General features: G+C 39.5%; 1 protein-coding gene across 5 annotated transcripts in view; it reads right to left on the bottom strand.

The window, feature by feature from the left end:
• Positions 1 to 22928, bottom strand: part of Rttn (rotatin) — a 182290-nt gene that overhangs the window by 143360 nt on the left and 16002 nt on the right. For all 5 annotated transcript variants that reach the window (XR_008219327.1, XR_008219328.1, XM_052742734.1 and 2 more), the window contains 4 exons: positions 22542 to 22657; positions 16000 to 16170; positions 1477 to 1689; positions 27 to 139 (listed from right to left, as the gene is read on the bottom strand). Coding sequence is in view for 3 of the 5 variants with exons in the window: in XM_052742734.1 (XP_052598694.1) it covers positions 27 to 139; positions 1477 to 1689; positions 16000 to 16170; positions 22542 to 22657 (613 nt within the window). In the remaining 2 variants the exon portion in view is untranslated. The remainder of the gene's footprint in view (positions 1 to 26; positions 140 to 1476; positions 1690 to 15999; positions 16171 to 22541; positions 22658 to 22928) is intronic.

The following is a 22928-nucleotide window of genomic DNA, read 5'->3' as shown; positions in this document are numbered from 1 at the left end:
TCACATTTTAAAAAAGGAAATATTACATTTTTGAACAAATGCAGATGATTTCCTTTATTAGGGGGGAATGATGATGATAGGAAAAGCTCCTCAAGGCTTGGTCTGCCAGCTCCAATAATTCTAGGAGATTCTTTTCTCCCTGTAACAAAAGAGAAAAGGGACAGGAAATACAAAATTCATATGCAATAACATTCTCATAGTTAACTAAGTACCTTCAAGAAATCAAACCGTTCAGAGACCCTGTTCATATTTGTTTAACTCCACTTTCTGAAGAATCAATCTACAAATGTCAACCTAGAAGGCAAAATGTAGGGGAAATTGTAGTGAAATATCACCTGGGACCATTCATTATTTGCGTTTCCTTTACTCATCTGTGACCTCCGTTACTAAAATACTAGTGTATTTTATCACTTACCACTCCTCTCTACCATCCTAACAAGTTCTGGAAACACAGAAGGCATCTACAGGTGCACAGCCAAAATACTGCAGAATGCCAAATAAATATCCACTTAAAGACGTGGCTGAAAACTTTAAAGAAAGAACTGGGAAGCCAGCAGCATCAAGAAGTGACAAAAGTGAGGCAGGCCAGGGAGCCAGGCCTTCACCCAGCTGCTGAGGAGGCTGAGGCCAAACGCAAGGCCCTCTAGGACTACAGAATGAGCTCAGGCCAACCTGGTCAATTTACAAAAACCAACAGAAAAGTTAAATAATAAGAAAAAGGAGCAGGGGCTAGAGGCCTGAGATTCCATCCCCAGTACAGGGGAAGGTGACAGGAGAAGGAATATGGCAAAAATGAAGGGAAAATATCATAATGAATAAATAAAGGAAAATTATAAACATGAGGTTCAGAGAAACTTCAAAAGGAATAAGAATTGTGTGCAAGACCCATTTTGGTATTCTCAGATGCTACACATACCTCTACTCAAGGCAATGTCATCTCTAGGATCCACTAGTCTTTTAATATAATATTTTATGCTTCAATAGTATTTTTAAATGAGATAAATGGTAATAATTAGTGCTTCAATACTACACCTCAAGACACCCACTATCTTAAAAATAATAATTCAAGACTACAATTAACAGCAACAAAATTATCAAGTTCTTCATGAAAGCATGTAATAACTGTCATAAAAAATTAAAACAAAATTGTATCTACAAGTATATAAGTATGTGTTAACATAGCTATCATAATTCTAATTAAATCCATCATCACTCAGTTCCCATATAGTAAAACAAAGCTATGGCTTTCTGAAACTGCTAATTCTATGAATACACACTATTCAGTACACTAAAGTTTCTGTGTTGCTTTTGTACAAATTACATCCTTAATGTAATCAAACTACAGGCCCACTCAACAAAAATGTATCTCACACCTAGCAATTTACTTGTTGTATGACTATCTGTTGGAACAGTGTAGGTTAGATTTTCTAAACACTTCACCAAAAAGACTTAAGAGATATTTACAAAACATCTTACCTCTTTCCCCACATCAGATAGAAAGTTACAGGTACATTCAATTGAATAAACAGCCTCTGCAGTCCGTTTATAAATGCTGTAGTTTTCAGAATCCAGCTGTTCCAAGTAAGCCACAACAGTGTCGTGAATCTCTGGATATTCCAAAGAAACAGGCATGTCCAAAGAGACAAGGAACAATGCTGCTGACATGGGCTCTGGCAGAAACTCACTCGCCTTGATTGTAAAAAAGAAAAAAGTTAAATGTTTTCTACAGTGCTTTTTTAGAAACATACTGTAAAATATAATGTTAGTTGAGTCTATCTTCCATATTCTCTACCAAGAATTTATGCTTTTTCAAAAGAAAATTGTATTTTCCAATATATCAACATATCATCTACTTCTATGTTTTATTCAATACAATTTATCTCTGCCCAAAATGACTGAAGTCCAAATATGGACTCTTTGTCTCAGGCTGGGAGATTGAATACCTTCCTTCTGCTGGATCAAATTGTTCTTCTTCTAGGAGCTGCCCTTTGTTTACACCTCTGCTATGAAGCATGAAGCTAAGACACTCCTGAGGACAGAAACATCTTCTCTGACATAGATAAGCATGCAATGCGGGGCTTACTAACTACACAAGATACAACACTAATTCAAGTCCATCTTGATTTATTTGATCAAAAATTGACTTGTGCTCTTTTTGAGAGGAAATTCCACATATTTCAAATAGTTCCAGAAAACTTACAGAAGACAGACCTATTGTGTTGCTTTATACTAAGATATATTTCATAACCAAAATCAATGAATTTAAAATAACTGATTTTTTTATTTGTTTTTTTTATTGGCCATTCAGTTCTTTATTAGACCATTAGGTGTTTCAGACAGACACAGTATCACAGCTTCACAGAGTTAAACAAATGCAACATAAACAAAAGTAACACACCTTAAAATAATATTATACAACAGAAAAAGAACAAAAGAAAAAAAACTGCATTGTTACAGGGTTTTACACAACGTTGAATGCTTTCTATATTCTTTTTTTTTTTAATGCCGAATGTCATTTATTGAAGGAGGGAGGTGCTGTGGGATGGTCTGTATGTCAAATGTGTTGCTAATTGGTCAATGAATAAATCACTGATCGGTCAGTGGCCAGGCAGAAAGTATAGGCGGGACAAGGAGGAGAATAAAGCTGGGAAGTAGAAGGCTGAGTCAGAGAGACACTGCAAGCCGCCATGATGAGAAACAGCATGTAAAGATGCCGGTAAGCCACGAGCCATGTGACAAGGTATAGATTAATGAAAATGGATTAATTTAAGCTGTAAGAACAGTTAGCAAGAAGCCTGCCACGGCCATACAGTTTGTAACCAATATAAGTCTCTGTGTTTACTTGGTTGGGTCTGAGTGGCTGTGGGACTGGTGGATGTCAGAGATTTGTCCTGACTGTGGGCCAGTCAGGAAAACTCAAGCTACAGGGAGGAGGTCTTAAATACAGGCTTACAGCACAATGGGAGAACCCCGGAGGACAGAAGCTCGCTACCGATGTTTTACAATCCTGCATCTAAGCTGTTAACGCCCATTATCCTGGATACATAGACAAGGATCTTTCCTTAAGTATTCAGGAGGGTGGAACCCGGCAGGGAATTAGCATAGGGAGGATATCAAGGTCAAGGTCAGCAAGCAAGGCAACAGTTACCCAAAACGGGGGCCAGGGCCCTACAGATCCCCCTTTTACTAAAAAATGAGCTTCTGACTTAGGTTGCATGGGACATCAGCAGGTCACCTTACCCGTCATAGAGACGCCTGCCAAGGCCACACAAGTGCTCTGTCTTAGGTTGGTGAGTGCCCCCCAGGTATTACCCGTCTCTGAATACTCATTATCATACAGGCTCAATCATGTGTGAGCTGCAGTTAACTGCTGCCAAAGATCTCAAAGTGGCACTGGGCTTGCAATCTGTGTGTTCTACACAGAAAAGACCAACAGAAGTCCTAATCCACCCATAGCCAGTAGGCTAAAGGCAACTGAGCCATTCCCTTCCTTAATGAGCCTTACTGCAAACTGGAGTCCTTGTAAGATGGTATCCCAAAAGTAAATGGAACTTGAGTTTATAAATTTATAATTTTCAAAGCCAATTGAAATGTATATAACTATTAAATTAAATTTAACATGCCCAATAGAATGAAAGATTAATTAACTGTTGTAGCTACTTTTGCTGTCAGGGTCTCCACTGTGCTAGCTGTAGTAACCAATTATGAAATGGTAATCCCCAAAACAGTTGCAGCAGTGGCCACCACTGCTATAACAGCAACAACGGCAGCAGCGATGTCAAATTCTCTTCCAGAGCGTGTGGGCATCCACTGGTATAGACATAACTCCAGGAACACAAACTGCCAAGGCCCATTTTTCTTGATCCCAGCACGACTTAAGCTGGCAGCTCTACAAAAGAACAACTAAGAACCATAAAGAAAAAACAGACAGCTCACAAGGAGCAGAACTAATAGTCTCATAATGGCTACATGCAGGCTCATAAATTTTAAGGTATCTTCAAAGGGGGCTAAATGAATTTCAGAAGGCCAATAAATGTTGCACAGAGCCACTCCTGAAAAGTAAGTAATACACCAGCTTGAAGAGGATTGTGAAAATGAAAAGGCTTAGCAGGCATGCTACTGTATAACTGATTTTTAATTATTCTAGTTTTGTGGTAAGATTCTAAGTATTAACTAAAGAAATGTAATGTGGTAAGTCAAAGTTAAAGAAAAATCGTTCAACAGGCTCAGTCATATGGCTGAAATATTGTCATTTTTACTGGATTTAACCATGATTTATTTCATGGCTGTCCTATTTTAACAATAATCATCAACTGCCTAAAAGTCTAATATTAAGAGGTGGATCAATTTGTTGCTGGGTATTTGATCGGAAGTGACAATCTGAGACTGTTAGTAAAATTACCCTTGAATCAGGGGGCTGGAGTCAATGACTAGACAGGAATTAGCCACAGAGATTTTGGAGGACCCAGGATACACTACAATAGAGAGGCACAGGAAAGAGTTTGGAGGGGCTTAGAAGGATTCACAGGTCTTTTCGATCTGGGAAGCGTGGAGAGAGAGGGTCAGCTCGCCATGCCTCTGCTGATTTCTTGATCTATCAGGTTTTTACCCTAATATCTGACTCCTGAGTTTTATTAATAATAGAACAATTTAGATAAATGCTTCATCAATTAAGCAACAAGGCCCTGAAAATAGTTTACAAATAGAAAATGAAGATCAAAAGATGGAATCAAATTTAGTTTAAAATCACTGAAAAGCTTAAATGTGTAAGAAAGAAGCTACTAGAAAGTCAAGAGAATGTTCACTGTTTTAGGAGTAACTCTCCTACTAAAAAAGAAAGAGAGAAAAACCTCATACCTGCTCACCTACAATTCAGTCAACATCTATTAACTCCCCTCTGTTCCTGTATACGGTGGGCACTGTACAGATCCTGGGAACACAGCAAACGCAAAACAAAATCTCTGCCCTTGTGAAGCCAACATTCCACTGAGGAAGGCAGAGAGTAAATACTGCATCCGTACAATGTCAGATGTAGCTAGGAATACTAGTAAAAACTTTTAGACTAGGATGGGAAAGACAGAGAAAAGTGATGTGGAACAGACAGGAAGGGCTACTATTTGAAGCAGTACAACCTCTCTGTAAGGTGACATCAGAGTGTCCTAGTGTGCTTTTTTTTTTTTTTTTGGTTTTTCGAGACAGGGTTTCTCTGCGTAGCTTTGCGCCTTTCCTGTGACTCACTTGGTAGCCCAGGCTGGCCTCGAACTCACAGAGATCCGCCTGGCTCTGCCTCCCGAGTGCTGGAATTAAAGACGTGCGCCACCACCGCCCGGCTCCTAGTGTGCTTTTTGTTGCTGTGATAAACATTATGACCAAATCCAATTTAGAGAAGAAAGGGTTTATCTGGCTGACCAATTACAAACCATCACCAAAGAAACCCAGGGAGGAACTCAAGCCAAGAACCTGAAGGCAGGAAGTGAAGCAGAGACCACAGAGAAATACAGCTTACTGGCCTGCTTTCCACAGCTTGCTTAGTTTACTTTCTATACACCCCAGGACCACCTGTCCAAAGATGGCATGGTCCACTTTGGACCAGGCCCTCCCACAAAAATCATCAATCAAGAAAATGCCCCTCAGACTTCCCACAGGCCAATCTGATGGAGGCAATTCTTCAACTAAGGCTCCATCTTCTCAGATATGCCTGCACAATAAAGGACCTGGACAGTCAGGAAATATAGGTATCTGGGGTAAAGCAGTCACAGCAAAGGGAACAGTAAGTACACAAGCTTCAAGTAGGCCATTAGAGAGAGTGCTGAGGGGTGGAGATAGGGAGAGATGAACCTGATCAATTAAGGCTTTGATTTTCCTTAAGGACTTGCTCACAGATGGAAGCCCTTGTGTGGTGGTATTGTGCTCCCCAAAATATTGTGCACGCTAATAAACTTATCTGGGGTCAGAGAAGAGAACAGCCACAATATTAAACATAGAGAATAGGCAGTGGTAGCACATGCCTTTAATCCTAGCATTCCAGAGGCAGAAATCCCTCTGGATCTCTGTGAGTTCAAGGCCACATTGGAAACAGCCAGGCATGGTGACACATGCCTTTAATCCCAAGAAGTGAGCCTTTAATCCCAGGGAGTGATGGTAGAAGGCAGAAAGATATATAAGGTGTGAAGACCAGAAACTAGAAGCATTTTGGCTGGTTAAGCTTTCAGGCTTTTGAGCAGCAGTTCAGCTGAGATTCATTCTGGATGAGGACTCAGAGGCTTCCAGTCTGAGGAAACAGGACCAGCTGAGGAATTGGCAAGGTGAGGAAGCTATGGCTTGTTCTGCTTCTCTGATCTTCCAGCATTCACCCCATTACCTGGCTCCAGGTATGATTTTATTAATAAGACCTTCTAAGATTCCTGCTACACCCTTGACAGGACACAAGCGAGTATTGAGACTAGTCTGCAAAGAATATAGGGTAAAACACAAAGGTAAAAATAGAGAAACCAATGAAGAGTTTACTGCTCTAACAGGACACTGGGTTCAACTCAGGTACTTTACACTGGAGAAATGCTACTAAAGGACTGGAACTTTTGCCTAAGAAATTAACAAATGAAAAATGAAGATACTATTTATTGAAATAACAAAGACCATAGGGAGAAAACACTTATGAAGCAAAGAATTAGGTCTGAGGTGAGGAGTTGGACACCACTATCCAAGTGAAGGTATCAAAATGGAACACTAGAGATCTGTAAGATTTAGATGATATGAACCATATGATATGATGTGTGTATGTCTTGCCTGGAAATATAAACAAGTAAATCACATTTTAAAGACCATATAAAGGAGGATATTTCATGAGGTTAGTCTTCCACATTTGAAAGAATGAAGACAATAAAGAGAAATAAGTGAAGGAGAATTGGTGACTTGGACACACTGTAGTGAAATAATATAACCTAGAGGGTCTAACTCCATAGTAACTACATTTTAGTTTAAAAGAGTAATGCCCAATTCTAGTGAGGAAAATAACAGCTGGGTATGGATTAAGCATTAAGCAAAGAACACACTACATAGTTGTGGTGATTTGAATGAAAATGGCCCCCATAGACTCATAAGGAGTGGCATTATTAGGAGGTGTCACCTTGTTATAGTAGGTGTGGTCTTGTTGCAGGAAGTGTGTCACTGGGGGGCAGGCTTTGAGGTTGTAAATGCTCAAGTCAGGCCCAGTGTCATTCTCTCTTCCTGCTGCCTGCTAATCCAAACATAGAACTCTCAGCTCCTTCTCCAGCACTATATCTACCTGCATGCTGCCATACTTCCTGCCATGATGACAATGGACTAACCCTCTGTATTGTAAGCCACCCCAATTAATGCTTTCCTTTATAAGAACTGCCATAGTCACAGTGTCTCTTCACAGCAACAGGGACCCTAAGACAACAGTAGTTGATAAATATTCATTTCCTTCCTTTCCCCTTTTCTCCTCAAGGAGGAATTCTGACCATTTCACTCTGCATATTTGTATCTGAAATTCTATTACACCAACAATTCAAAACACTGTGCTAAGATCCTAAATTTAATTCTTGCATGGTACAGCATTATCTAAGAGTCTGTAAGAAAAGGAGACCTCCAGGTTAAGGATTTAGCTCAGTAGTAAAGCTCTTGGCTAGCAAGCACAAGACCCTGTGTCCCCAGCAATAGTGGGTGGGGGGCTTGAAATGCAGCTCCTCAGGCCCTACCCTGATGACTCAGAATATGGAAGACAGAGATGACAAGATCTCAAGGAGATCTGTTTGCACATTAAACTTCAAAGTGTACTGCTCTGAATCACTCAGTCAGCAGCATCAATCACAAGACCTGACACACGTCACTAAACGGCCAGAGGACTTGGTGTATGAAGTCCTCCTTGCTTTTACTTCTGCTTGCAAGCTGAGAATAATACAAGTATATTCCTAGAATACACTTGGATTCTGCATTTCCTGGTTCAAGGCTAGTATTTCCAGCCCTCCCACCACCCTGCCTCCCCCATCATACACACACATATTTACCCAAATGAAATAACCTTCATTTTATTTCCCAATTTAGTTCACACAAGATAACCAACATTTTAACCAAATATGAATACTCTTCAAAGTTATTTACAATCAAAGCATAGCAATTTCAAAGGAAAATCCTCTGTAAACATGACAAGTTTCAGGAATCAAATTCCCCTCCAGTTGTTGGTGGCTCCTCACAGGCAGAGGGCAGCAAAACTTAATGTTTATACACAATGGAGCTATGGGGAGCAATGGAAGAGGATCTGTTTAGATGCCATTTTAAAGTACTTAGTTAATTAAAGAAAATATAACCAAGTACCCTATAAACACATTAATTACAATTTCCTGCAGTGTCTGAAACTGATATAGTGAAGTTTTAAGTTAAAAACACAAATACTACCAAAAATTACAGATACTGATTTATCTTCAGAAAAACAATGAAAAATATCTATGTTCAACAACAACAACAAAAAACAAAGGACACTGGATATATTATACACATACTATACATACACACACTATCTACACATACACATGCATGAGCTTGCAGTTCAGGTAATCGATAGGTCTTGTACGGAAACATTAACCTGAGGAGTGTAAACAAGTAGATGGCTTTAAAAATCACAAGTAGGGTAGTTCATGAGAACCAAGGTCAGTACTAGGGTTCCACATTTTAATTTTTCACAAAGCAAAATGTATGTTCTAAATGTCAAATTTTATTTTTTCCAAAATGACCTGGCAATATATTGTATGTGTTAATATTACTAGAAAATAGAATTGAGACTATATTCTCCACAAAACTCTGGGAACAAAACTAAAACTGGTTAATAACTAAGAACAATGAAAAGGCACAGCAAGTAGTTCTCTGGTTGCCATGATTCCTCCTATGCATTCTGTGGTAATACATTTTTCTGAAAATGTCCCTTGACTCCAAAAAAACTAAACTTTCTAGACATTGCCATAAGCTAATAAATTTACCTTGAGATCAGTTAAGACTGTGAACTTAACCTGCTGTCCTACTGTGTACTCAGCCTGTTAAGTTTAACCTGCCTTGAACAAAGAACCACCTTACTATGCCTTGCACTTCCCATGCACTTAGCTTGTACACGCTAAGCTAAATGCAGTTGAGGTCTTAAACTCACACTCTTGCATGCTTCTGATCCAGAACAATGTCTATGTGTTGTGGTGATCATTCAATGAAAGCAACCAATAGGTTAGAAGCAACCTTAAAACAAATATTCACTATAAATAGTAAAAGCAATCTGTGAATATAGCTTGATAACAACTGTTTGCATGCTGAGTGCTATATGGGCTCAGTTATTTATTCTCTTGTAAAATTCTGTTAAAGATTTCTGTAAAGAACTCTTTTTCTTTCCCATGCTATGTTTCCTGAACTGTTCAATAAATACAGAGAAAAGCCCTTTGTTAGGACAGGCATGGCAAATATCAGACACAGATACACACAGACAGACACACACAAGGGACAGATTATAGACAGGCCAGTAACTGCAAACCACAGACAGACAGAGGGCGCAGAAAGACGTGGAGAATTCAGATTTAGACTTGTTCTTGGTTAAACTAATCCAAGAGGATCTTGCTTTGTTTTCATTTCCAAATGGGATATTGATGCATACTGTTGCCCTCTGAGGTTATTGTTAATGCATTAACTGACACACTTTCACTCAAGTAGGCCAGCTTTTTTGTTTTTAATAACTACACTATAAAATACCTGTACATGAGTGACGTGAAACATTTTATCATTAACAATCAAATTCAGTGATATAATCTTACATTTAAAAATATAGTCAGGGCCACTGAGACAGCTCAGTATGTAAAGTCACCTGCCACCATGCCTGTCCACCCAAGTTCAACCCTCAGGACCCACAGTGTAGAGGAGAGAGCCAGTTCCCACAAGCAGTACTCTGACTTCTATGGCACATGTACCCACAGACACACACACACAATAAACAACAAGTGTTATTCTATTTTGCAATGAAAATTAACGAGTTGCTTCAACAAGCAGCAAAGGTGGTAAAGCTCCAAAGACAAGAAGTTGAGAAAACCTTCACAGTTCCATCACCTGACCTTCAGAGCAGACAAACTGGTCAGCAGAGAGAAGTCCTTCCTGGAGGAGTTTAGTTGAGAGGACAAGTGTGGGTAACGCACAGGAAGAACTTGGGGCAGGCTGGTAATGTTCTGTCTAGTCAAGGAGGGGGTCACTAGGCTGAAATGCATTCATCTACATACTTGTCTGATATAACAAAAAGTTACCTAAAAACAAAGCCTTTATAGAATATGGGTTTTTGACTCCTAAAAAATTTTAATTTTAAATGACCTAATTAAGCTATCATACTTCATTATTTCAGAAGTAGTATTTAGCCATAAATAGAAGAAATACTGACTTAAGGCACTTCCAACATTTTTCAATTTCTCAAAAGTACTTCTTTTTAATAATTTTCCCACATATAAGATCACAATTATACTTTCCATGTACTATTTTTTCATCTATGATAAAATTTGTGGAACTGCAAGATTTTTTAATATACCTATAATAAAAACATGTTTTAGATGCTCATTTTGATCCAGTAATGCAATACAGACTTAATTCAAAATATGAGTAAATGCATGTAGACATATGCTTGGCATAGTGTTACTCCTTACAACATTTAAAAAAATTCTGAATTTAATTTCCAAAAGAATGTCTTTATAAATTATGGAACATTTTTATGGCAAAATATTAGTAGCCATTAAAATTTATGAAGTGCCTAATTAAGTGGAAATGTGTGTAAGATAATAAGGAATCATAAAAGCATAATTTTTTATAGATACTCTCAATTTGATAGTAAAGGAAAAAAGGAAAACCTCAAACTAATATGAAATCATAAGTAAATTTTTATCCTTCTTTGTATATTAAAATATTCTCTGAGAGATTATTTTAGATTCCAAATAAAAAGACCAAAGTTTTAAAAAGAAAGGATTAGGTAAAATAGAAAAGTAGATTTTTAAAAAGAACTAAAGACTAGGACAGAAGAAAGCTGTCTTAATAACATCAAGGGTAGAACAGCAGCTCTGCAAAAGAATATGCCAATCACAAAGAACTTTCAAAAGACATACTAAAACGTGAATTCATAGAATTAGCTTAAACCATCAATATAGCTTAGATACTAAAACAAAGAGCCATATATCAAATATCAACCATATGAGTCAAAAATTAGGATTTTTAAGATTGTATTTTTATTTATGTGTGTCTGTGTGCACATGTAAATACACATGCATGTTGGTACCCACAGAGTCCTGTCATAACTTTGGCAGTAAAATTACAGGTGCTTGTGTGCTGCCCAACATGGATCCTGGGAAGTAACTCAAGTCCTCTGCAAAAGCAGTCAGGGCTCTTAAGCCCTGAGCCATCTCTCTAGTCCCTAAACATCAGGGTATTTAATACTACCAAATATGCATTTTTTTTTTTTTTTTTTTTGGTTTTTCGAGACAGGGTTTCTCTGTGTAGCTTTGCGCCTTTCCTGGAACTCGCTTTGGAGACCAGGCTGGCCTCGAACTCACAGAGATCCGCCTGGCTCTGCCTCCCGAGTGCTGGGATTAAAGGCGTGCGCCACTACCGCCCGGCTTCAAATATGCATTTTTTTAATTCTTTTGGTAAACTGACAAAATAAATAATATCAAGTAATTATACTGCTGGTAAAAGGAGGCAAGCGGAAAAGAAAACGTTCAAGATATGTGTGTGTTATCAAAAAATAAGTAAATAAATAAATCACAGAAGTTATTAAGCTAGAATATGCAACGGAGAGTACAGTATGTATAAAAAAAGAACAATATTAAGAAACGAACTTGATCAATCCCTGGATGCTAAGGTGCTGCTTATCTATTCTGAAAAGTCAAAGTGAGAGAATATAGATGGCATTAGGGTGTGCAACAAGGATGTAATTTCTGAAAGACTGGAAACTATATATTACATGTGCCAAGGAATTCTGGGAATAGGTATAAGTAACAAACTCTACCCAGCTGAACAGAAACAGCACCTAACCCTGCCAGGAATGACAAGCATCAAGAGCTATACCACTCACTTGCAGAGGGGAGAGCATGGGTATATTTGTACTGACAGCCATTCAATTAAAAGGTCTATCAGTTAAATAGATGTGTTTCAGTCTCCCTATATACATGAGGTATTTTTAAGGCTTGCTGTATGCTTAGTAAAAGTAAAAATAATAGGGTAAAATGAATTCAAATTGAAAACATGATCACTGCCCTTCATGTGACCCCAAACTTATTAAAGAAATGAAACCAGGAGCTGAAGAGAGGTTCACTGAACAAGAGCACTTGCTGCTCTTACAGAGGACCAAGGTTCAATTCCTGGCACCTACATGGCAGCTTATAACCATCTATAACTCCTACTCCAGGGGATCTGCATATACACATGCAGATAAAACACACACAAAATAAATCTGTTTTATAATGAACTTAGGAAAGTCAAGCATGTAAATAAATACATTAATAACAGCAAGCTTTAGACAAGACTAAGTTCTATGAGACCAATTCAAACTTAATTAGTTCTACATCCAGTTTCTACTACTACTAGCCAAAGGCAATGAGTTAAATATTGATTAAATAAACAAATGAAGGAATATACATACAAGTGTAGAAAAATCAAATAAACTTAACATATGCAAAAAGAATTATGAAATTTTAAAAATCTCTTTCCATCAAATGATTTGCCAAAACTGTTCAAGGTACTAGTCACTTTCTATGTCTCCCTTAAAATCACTCCATTGTGAGGGTGGAGAAGCCAGGAGTAAACTGGTAAGGTGGGGATGAAGTCCTGAGTGAATGTGTATGTTGTCAGGGGCATAGTCATGTCAAGGACCCCAATGTCTCAGACACGTGGGAATGGCAAAGCCTTCCCCAGTCAGGCCCAGGGAACTGGCAAAGCCTTCCTCTGGTCCAAGTATGAGCATTTAGGAAAGACTGACCAGTGTGCAGAAAGTAGCAACCACAGTTTCCTCTTGGATGACTACAGCCTGAGACTGCTCCCCTACAGACAGATCTGCCCAGACTAGCTAGACCGCCGCCTTGTCCAACTGTACACAATAAACCACCTCCTCACGCTGAGTCTCAGGGTGGCTGTTGGTGTCAGTGTCTGTCACAGTGGACAGCCCACCCAATCCCAGCTCGTCTATCCATGTGTCTGTGTGTCTGTCCTATCGTCATTCCTTGGTCACCCCAATCAGGTTTCCAGGACCAAGTTACATAAGTCTGAGAGAAGTCTGGGAAGAGAATGAGGGAGAGAGGGAGGAAGGAGGGAGGGGGAGAGAGAGAGAACGAGTGCATGGCTAAATGCTAGGTGTAAAACATGGGACAGGCAGAACCCAGGAAGAGGCAGTTATGCTCATGTTTTGAAGTTATATTTTAGTTCTCTGACAGAGATTTTACTGGCAGTATTTTCCTTATGAATTGGCTGTTGAAATGGATTATACTCATCTCGATTCTTTAGGTTTTTGGAGTTCCACAAGTTTGTAGCAAATCACTTTATAGTCAGTCACCTGTGGTGATATTTTATTTGTGTACCCCAATAAAGCTTATCTGGGGATCAGAGGAAAAAGCCAGCCACTATATTAAACATAGAGGTCAGGCAATGGTAACACATGCCCTTAATCCTAGCATTCGGGAGGCAAAAATTTATCCAGATCTCTGTGAGTTCAAGGCCACACTGGGAACAGAGCCAGACATGGTGGCACACGCCTTTAATCCCAGGGCTAGTTAACCATAGAGGTCTGAAGGTCTGTACAGACAGGCAGGAAGTGATAGAGCTAGGCAGAAAGAGCAAAATGATGTAGGTGGGTGAAGAGAGGAAGTAAGATGACAGGGACAGGAAGGATATAGGCATGAGTATACAGGAAGTAGCTCTCTCTTCTGAGATTTCCTAGCAGGAAGAACATGGCTGGCTTCTTTCTGCTTCTCTGATCTTTCAGCTTTCACCCCAATATCTGGCTCTGTGTTTTTTTTATTAATGAGACCTTTTAAAATTCATGTTACAGTCACCATTGACCTGCCCACACTGCAATAGTTCCTGGACTTCCAGACAACCTGCCCAGATCTTTGTCTAGGCTTTTTTTTCCCTCAGGTGTAGAAGTGGTCAGGGGCAGTGGACTCTTGTGTTTCAGCTTGATCTCTGGCAAAAGCAAGCTGCTCTTACCCCTGAGCTAAAGCAGGACAACTGAACCAGCCTCCCCACCCTAGGCTACGGAGCCCTTGTCTGCAAGGCCAGGATCTGAGGTAGCATATGCCTCTTGGATGGGAACTCCTTGATAGTAGGGCACTGGCCACTACAGGGCAGGCTGGGCACCACCTCAGGAAACAGCTCTGTCCCTTCCACTTGGTGGACTAGGCCAGCAGCAGCTGCTTGTAGCAGCGATCTTAAAAGCAGCCCTGAGAGAGGCCCGCTTCAAGGGAAAGAGCTTACTGATTTTCAAGCTTTCCTAGTTTTTGAGCAGAATAAACACAAATCACCCAGGCCAGAGGCCTCCATGTTTTCTCTCCTTAGCCAGGTTCCAGAGATCACAAAAACTGTGGCTGAACCACAAGTCAAGCTGCAACAGCAGCATTTAAGAAATAAAAAAGAAGTCAGGTGGTGGTGGCCCACGTCTTTAATTCCAGCACTCCGGAGGCAGAGCCAGGCAGATCTCACTGAGTTCGAGGGCAACAAGATCCAAGACAGGCACCAAAACTACACAGAGGAACCCTGTCTCGAAAAAACCAAAACTAAAAGAAATTAAAAAAAAAAAAGAAAGAAAGAAAAAAGGGGGAGTTGTGAGGAGTAGAGGAAGCCTTGGGTGAATGTGTGAGGGGCAGATGACTTCCTGAGTGAATGTGTATTACTCACATGGGCATAGCCATGTCTAGGATTCCAATGCCTCAGCCACACTGGGCGTGGCCAAACCATCCCCAGGGGAAACTCAGAGGGAATCTGCAAAGCCTTCTACTGATCAGTGTACACTATATGCATAAATTACCAAGCACAGCTTCCAGTATGACTTCCTCCTCCAGTATGACTGCAAGCTGAGACTGCTCCCCTAGAGACTGTGGTGGTCTGAATGGTTCCCATAGGCTCATACATGTTGTATGATATTTTAATATCATACAACACATATTTAATTGTTTGGCTTCCAGTTGATGGACTGTTTAGGAAGGATTAGACAGTGTGGCCTTGTGGAAGGAATTGTGTCAATGAGGGTAGGTAGGGTGTGAGGTGTCAAAATGCCATGCCATGCCCAGTTCAGTGTCTGTCCCTGTCTCTCTCTCTCTGTCTCTCTCTCTGTCTCTCTCTCTCTGTCTCTCTCTCTCTGTCTCTCTGTCTCTCTCTCTGTCTCTCTCTGTCTCTGTCTCTCTCTCTCTCTCTCTCTCTCTCTCTCTCTCTCTCTCTCTCTCTCTCTGCCTGCTGCGGTGGATCTCAGCTACAGCTCCACTGCCATTCCTACCTGCCTGCCTGCCCTGCTCCCTGATATAATGGTCATGGACTCACCCTCTGAAACTGTAAGCAAACCCCAAATTAAATGCTTTCTTGTATATGCTGCCTTAGTCATGATGTCTCTTCACAACAACAGAATAGTAACTAAGACAGAGACCTCCTAGCTAGATTAGCTAAATTTACCTCCTTATTCAGCTGCATACAATAAACCCATCTCCTTGATTGATATGTATAGAATAAATAGGCTTAGTTCTGGGTTTCTGCAGGTGGTGGTGTGTCTCCATCAGAGCACACGGCCCACTTGATCCTGGCTTTTCTGTACATGGGTCTGTGTGTTAGTCTATTTTCATTTTCTCGTCAGTTAGGTTCCCAGGGTCAACCATGCAGGATGCGGTGCTATACCACATAGATTTTGAAAACATTCTAAAGCAGAACATCTTCACACCATTAAATAGTCACTTATTTACAATGTTCAGTACAAGCATCCAGCCTTATCTCCCTTACCTTTTCAACGGGGAGAAGGATTTGCAACAGTCGAACTGTGAACAGTGTAATGCTGACGAAAGCCATCCTGTGGTGCACAAGCAGAGCCTCAGCTTGCTCCAAGTTAAAGCTGGTTTTACGGTAACATATGGTTTCTCCAAGGGATCCCAATACCTGGAGCAGTTTCTCTTTCTGAAAACATTCAAACAAGATAAAACTAACCAAAACGATCAATTTTGCATGTAAATAGCATTGAGAACAAATAAAATACTACTGTTAAAATACTAGACCCTCTGCATACGGGAGACAGTTGTGTAGATGGGTCTGTTTTATGGGCCCCTGGCAGTGTGGTCAGGATCTAACCCTGGTGCATGAGCCGGCTTTCTGGATCCCATTACCTATGGTTGGACACCTTGCTCCCCCTTGATGCAGGGAGGAGGGCCTTGGTCCTGCCTCAACTCAATGTGCCAGGCTTTGCTGTCCCCTCATGGAAGAATTTACCCTTTTGGAGAGGGGAGAGGGTGTGGGTGGGTGGGGAGAAAGCAGGGTGTGGGTGAGCGGGAGGAGGGAGGAGAGGGGGATCTGTGGTTGGTATGCAAAATGTATAAAAAAATATAATAAAAAAAACTATCATTAAAAATCCAACACAAAAATTTATGCCACTCAACCAAATGACCATCAACTATGTGATAATAATAAAAACACAAAGGAATGACAAATGTGTTGATGTTGTAATGAAAAGCTACCAGTGCTTGAGTATTGAGTGAAAAATCCTAACTAATGATAACAAAAACAATAAAACACAAAAGCTTAATGGGCTATAAACTCCTCCCTGTTCTCACTGCCTAACGTTCCAAACTGGAGCACACATACATATGGACCTTGCTTCTAATGCGTGTCTGAATATGTGCTGCATACAATGGCAAGTGTTACGGGGTAAGGATGTAATTTAACAGCTGTATCCTCAAACTGACCCAAATGTTATTAAATAATAAAACAGAAGCCAACAAACTAAAAAAAACTGTCAAATTATGTCAACTTTCTTCTCAAGTAGCAATGTTGTCTTAAGAGGAAAATATTTTATTATAAATTTCCACGAAACTTACCACTTAGCCAGGACAGTGAACCTTTCACATTGAAAGGTATACATATAAAGCATAAAGAGTCTTACTCCCAACACAGTACACATAAAAGCTCAAATGGAAAACCGCCTGCAGACTAAGCACACTGCACACTCACTGCAAATCACTTGGGAACTTAGAAGCACTGAGACACGAAGACAAAAAAGGACAGCTTGCCAGTGAGCTACAGTGAAGGGACCCAGGGACTGAAATGAAACAGAAACGAAGGACAACAGGAGGAAGCCGACACGACCTGAGAGAAAGGCACAGCCCGCAGCTCCTCGACCTAACTGCCATGTGTGCAAGGAAAAATGCAGACCTGATTTTGTATGCAAGGTAGAATGAGGTACTCTGGAAAAAATCTAATTTTGGCAAATGCTTAGCAATAAATTTTCTCTTTTAACAAAAATAATTTTCTCTTATTTACTTCAAATGAATAAAGGTATTCAATTCTAGGGAAAGATTCATTATATTGTGCTTAAAAAAACTGAATTACAGAATGTTAGACACGACTGAACTATTTAGAACTATCTTGAAATATGATTATATACCCTTAAGTATTTAATTTCTAAATTGATAACAATATATTGTGGTACTCCTTTAATGACTTAACAACAATATTTTTTCACCTTAAATTTGGCCAAAGTAGGAACAAAAAGAAAATTCAGGTTTTTTCTTCCTTTACTATAACACTGAAGAAAACAGCTTTTACCAAGGAGGTATTCATTCTTAAGTAAATTGTGTATAATTTCAAGTACTGATATTTGACGTAGCATTTCTTACCTACCAACTGGCACTTGTATAACAGATTTAACCTTTATAGTTAAAAAAAAAAAAAAAAATCACTGAGTCACCAAAGATCAGCAACCAAAAGTAAAAAGTGAATGACTAACTTTCACAGATAAATGTTCTGGCCAAGCATCTTCAAGTTAATTTTAGAAAAAACTGATAATTCATTCCTCACATTTCTAAGAATAAAATTACTTGCTGAAAACCTTCAATATGTGGGGGGAAAAAAATCTCCTTTTTTAAAAAAGTACTATGAAGGAGAATAACTTTAAAGAAAAACGAAGATGAAGAATTATTTTATCAGGACTAGAGGTGTAGTTCAGTTGGTTGTATGATTGTTCAGCATGCAAAAAGCTCTAAATTACTGCCTTGGGAAGGTCTCTCATGCTTGCAATCCAAGCATTTGGGAAATGGAGACAAGAGGACCAGAAGTTCAGGATCATCTTTTGCTACACAATGAGTGGGGAGGCTAGCCTAGGACGCACAAGACTCTCTCAAAAACGAAACTATTCACGGAAACTGAACCTGTACGCCATTTACCTATCTCTTCAAGGCACATGTATCATAAAAAATAACACCAGAGATATGTGTATAAGTGGTGCTGTTACAGTTAGAAGCTTAACCGCCTCCAAGGTCTAAGTGCTAAAGGCTTGGCCTCCAGGGTGAAGCTATCAGGAGGGAGAGCCCGTGGAATATCCTTAAGTCCCCGAGGCTTTCATTTGAAGAGGACCAAAGGAGCCTTAGCCTCTTCCCCTTTCTTTCTGCTTTCTGGCCATGCGGTATGCAAATTAACATCATACAAAGACCACCACTGCTATCACACACACACACCTACCTGAACCCAAAGCAACTAGGTCCACTCATTCTTAAACTGTAAACTCCAAAAGGTCTAAATAACCTTTTCCCTTGACAAGTTAAATCAAGTATTCGTTATAGCATCACAAAGATAATTAACATCCAAGTATTTATTACGTAACTATCTGCACTATATGTAGTTTACCTGTGTTCTGACTTCTATTCCGAAGGAATACTAACAACCCATTCTCTAACAGCCCAGACAGACCTTCATTAAATATAGACAGACATAACCATAATAACAAAGAAAATTCAGTAACTGTAAATCATCGCATGGGCTGGGGATACAGCTAGGTGGAAAGAATATGCCCAGCCCACGCAAGGCCCTAGGTTTGATCCCCAACATTTACAAAACACTAAATAATTTATCTTAAAAGCAATAAATATTTTCTATGACTAATGAATTATTATAATATTTCCCTAACAGGATAAACAAAAACAAAAAGAAAGGAAGGAAAATTAAGAGAATAGACATTACTAATTGTCATTAACAAAAGAGACAATACCATTCTTCCAAGAAAAATGTTTATCAGATAATTGTAAAATAAAAGATATAAATGGCAAAGGAATTATGATATACTGAAATGTCAAAAAAGTTATAGTTTCTAATTACTAAGGATACATTAAGGGCTGAGGATGTGTTTCAGTGGTAAAATTCTTGTGCAACAGGTCCTGGGTTCAAACTCTAGCACTAAAAACAACCAAACTTTGGTAGTTTACAGACCTCCTGAATGTTATGCTATAATACAGCATTCCTGGAGCTACTGTGTATTTCTGAGCTTATCTACCAAACACAGAGTGGAGAACAAACATCTGTCCTAGCTTGCTTCCTTTTGCTGTGATATATCACTGACCAAACCAACTTGGGGGAAGGAGTTTCACAGTCCATCACCGTGGGAAGTCAACCAGAAACTCAGGCAGGAACCCAGAGACAGGAACTCAAGTACAGACCACAGAAGAACTCTGCCTGCTGGCTTGCTTCCTCTATCTTGTTCGGCTACTTTTCTGATATGGCCCAGGCCCACCTGATGGCACTGGCCCCAGTGTGTTAAGCTCTCCTAAACTAATCAGCAGTTAAGAAAATCCCTATTGATACCCAAAGGCCAATCTAATGGCAGCAATTCTTCAACTAAGGTCCTCTTCCCAGGTGACTCTAGTTTGTGTCAAGTTGACAAAAACTAACCAGCATAGCATTTGTTCACACATAATGACTCAGAGAGATGTAGACTATACTGCAGAATAACTGGACAATTAAAACTCTGGTAACTTCCAGATAAGTCAGTTGCTTAAACAGCATAATTTAAAGCCTCTGCTTTGGGTCATAAAATAGCAATATGGACTAGACATTTCTTCCTAGGAAACGACTAAAAAGCTGCACAAAGTAAGGAAAAAATTAGTAGACACTGGGCATTAGCAGTACAAAACTGTCATGTCAGAGGAAAGAAAAACGAGAAGAGAAGGCCCTGTGGTGCCTGCAAGTATGATTCCACAGAAAGAAAATCCTAAAGAAACTACCAAAACCAAAACAATGAGAGAGAAAACACAGATAAAGAGGCCCGTGGAGTATGACGGCCACAGTGGTTTCAGAAGATGGAGATGGTGCGGAAACTGAGATGGTTAGACACTGCAGGCGACAGGACTACACACGAGAGCAATGCACAGAAAGAGGTCTGCAAGCCAACACCGTTCCACTGGTCCATGCTGAGATGCGTGACTTGAGTTACAGATGCAACCTGCATACATGTGGGCCAAATCTAACCACTGAGATTTAACATGAACAAATCACAGGGTGCAGACAGGACAATAAAGATTTGAGCGTCAACCAGTAGAAGTCATCAGGAATCACTGCAGACATCCAATAGGAGCCCTAGGGGGCCACATCTCACCCTGAGTAGAATCCAGACCTATGTAAGGATACTCTAAGACTATAGTTCTTCACTCTTGATACTATTGATACCTTCAGCTAAAAACATGTTTCTTATGAAGAGCTGACTTGGCTTCTAGCTGCTAGATGCCACTCCAACTATGCGACTAAAAGCGCTTCTGGACACCGCCAAACGTCCACTGGAGGACAAAAGTGCTCCACTTTGAAGCCACTGTTCAGACCCTTTCTAGCAAACTTTAAATAGGCCTCAATGAGGAGAGACCGCTGTGCAGACAGCTTAGCCACTTGTTAGCACAGACTGTCATTCTACAAGGACAAACGCTTTAAAATCAAGACACACAGTGTAATATCCAGCCAAGCATGGGGATGCATACCTATAGCCTCAGCACTAGGGAGGCTGAAGCAGGAATCTTCAAGATCAAGTTCAAGGCCAACCTGAAATATCTAGCAAGGCCATGACTCAAATATAAAAATAAACAGAAAAACAAATAACTTCTATTTTAAAAAAATGATCATCTCTATAAGGCACTGAAAAAGCTAGTTTAAAATCCAACATCTATTCAAAAAACTCAAATTAAGGAATATAGAGAACTTCTTCTCAGCTTCCTAAGAGCACCTAACAAAACTGGAGAACTCAGACTGTATCTAATCCTTAAAGACTAACTACAACCCACAGGATGAGGAACAAGGCTCTCAGCACATCCACTCCGACTGGACTCGATGTTCCAGCCAGAGCAATGGGCCCACAAGAAGAAACTAAAGAATATCTAAATTGACTAAACAGAAATGAGGCTTTTTATCCATAGATAACACAGTCCTAACACTGTTTATTCACCAACAGTGCGATTCCATAGAAAGAAAATCCTAAAGAAATTACCAAAACTGGAACAATGAGAGAAAAAAACTTCTCAGAATCCACAAGTTCAACAAAGTCACAAGATCAATACAGAACATTCTATTGTATTTCTAGACACTAGGGCAAATCAAACACTCTTTTCTTTAAAATTCACTTGCAATGATATCAATTTAAGAAATTTCAGGGAGAGAAATCTGAGTTACATTTTTTGGTATTTTTTAAATGTATTTCTTTTTTTAAAAAAGTTTTTTTTTTTCATTTTATATAACAACTCCAGTTCCCCCTCCTTCCCCTTATCCCACCACTCCCCACCTCCCCCACTCCCCCCACATCCACTCCTCAGAGAGGGTAAGGCCTCCCTTGGGGAGTTAATAGTCAGGCACACTAAGCTGAGGCAGGACCAAGGCCCTCCCTGCTGTTCCATGGCTGAGCATGTTATCCCATCCTAGGAAATGTGTTCCAAAAAGTCATTCCACGCACCAGGATAAGTCCTGGTCCCACCGCCAGGGGCTCCAGAGTTACATTTTTACCTTTTTTGAAAATAAACTGAGCTAATATAATTTTTTCTTAAAATTATAAGGAAAAAAAGAATTCTTTCAAGTAGTAAGATACAATATTTCAACTTTTTGTCCTAAGGTTTAAATTTACTCTAAGTCAGAAAGAACTGCTGGGAAACAGTGAGTTTTCTGAATTGTTCCATGACAGCAATGTTGCTATTCTCAAACTATCTTACGTATGATAACAACTAAAGTTAATTATTTTGCTCTTGTTATGAACTAACACTTTCTATGAGCAAAAGTATAAAAAAATTTAAAATCAGAAAACAGCAATACAAACTGGTAAATCTTTACATTAGATACCATAGTTATGCTATAGAAAAGAAAGGATGGTGTGACACCCATCATACCCAAGTGGCCTCTTATTGTTCTGCACAATTTGTTCCTATTAATGTAAAACAAACCAATGAGGAAAAGATTCATTTAGAGATGCATAAAAATGAGCCTATCATGTATTTTGCCAGAAAAGTCTATACCCTAAAGAAGAAGATGATTCTCACCACATCTATAGCAAAGAGGCTGCTATCATCCCAGATTTCGGGTGAAATTGCTTGTCCAATGAGCATCATGTTCTCTGCAAGCAGTTCCAGAACTCTTATGATCATTTCTCTGCTGCCTAGACATAGAGACAGGAGAAAAGCAAGGGAAAAGAAAGTCACTCCATTTTCAGATAATCAGTTGGACCCTCTAGCTAGGCATGCTCCCAAATTCCTATTTCCCCATTTTTGATGTTTTTAAAACTGCTAGCAAGATGAATGAGGACATCACAAACTCACTACAACAAATCAAATGTGCTCATAAGTGGAAAAGTGGATTGAGAGTAGAAATAACTAAAAATACCGTGAAATAGATTTAAGCAATTTCAAACATGTTACACATTATATACA

The sequence above is a fragment of the Peromyscus californicus genome, unplaced genomic scaffold, assembly GCF_007827085.1.
Source record: "Peromyscus californicus insignis strain IS unplaced genomic scaffold, ASM782708v3 Scaffold_17__1_contigs__length_78620276, whole genome shotgun sequence".
NCBI lineage: Eukaryota > Metazoa > Chordata > Mammalia > Rodentia > Cricetidae > Peromyscus > Peromyscus californicus.
Note: the sequence above shows the minus strand (reverse complement) of the source record. Positions and strands in the feature narration are given on the sequence as shown.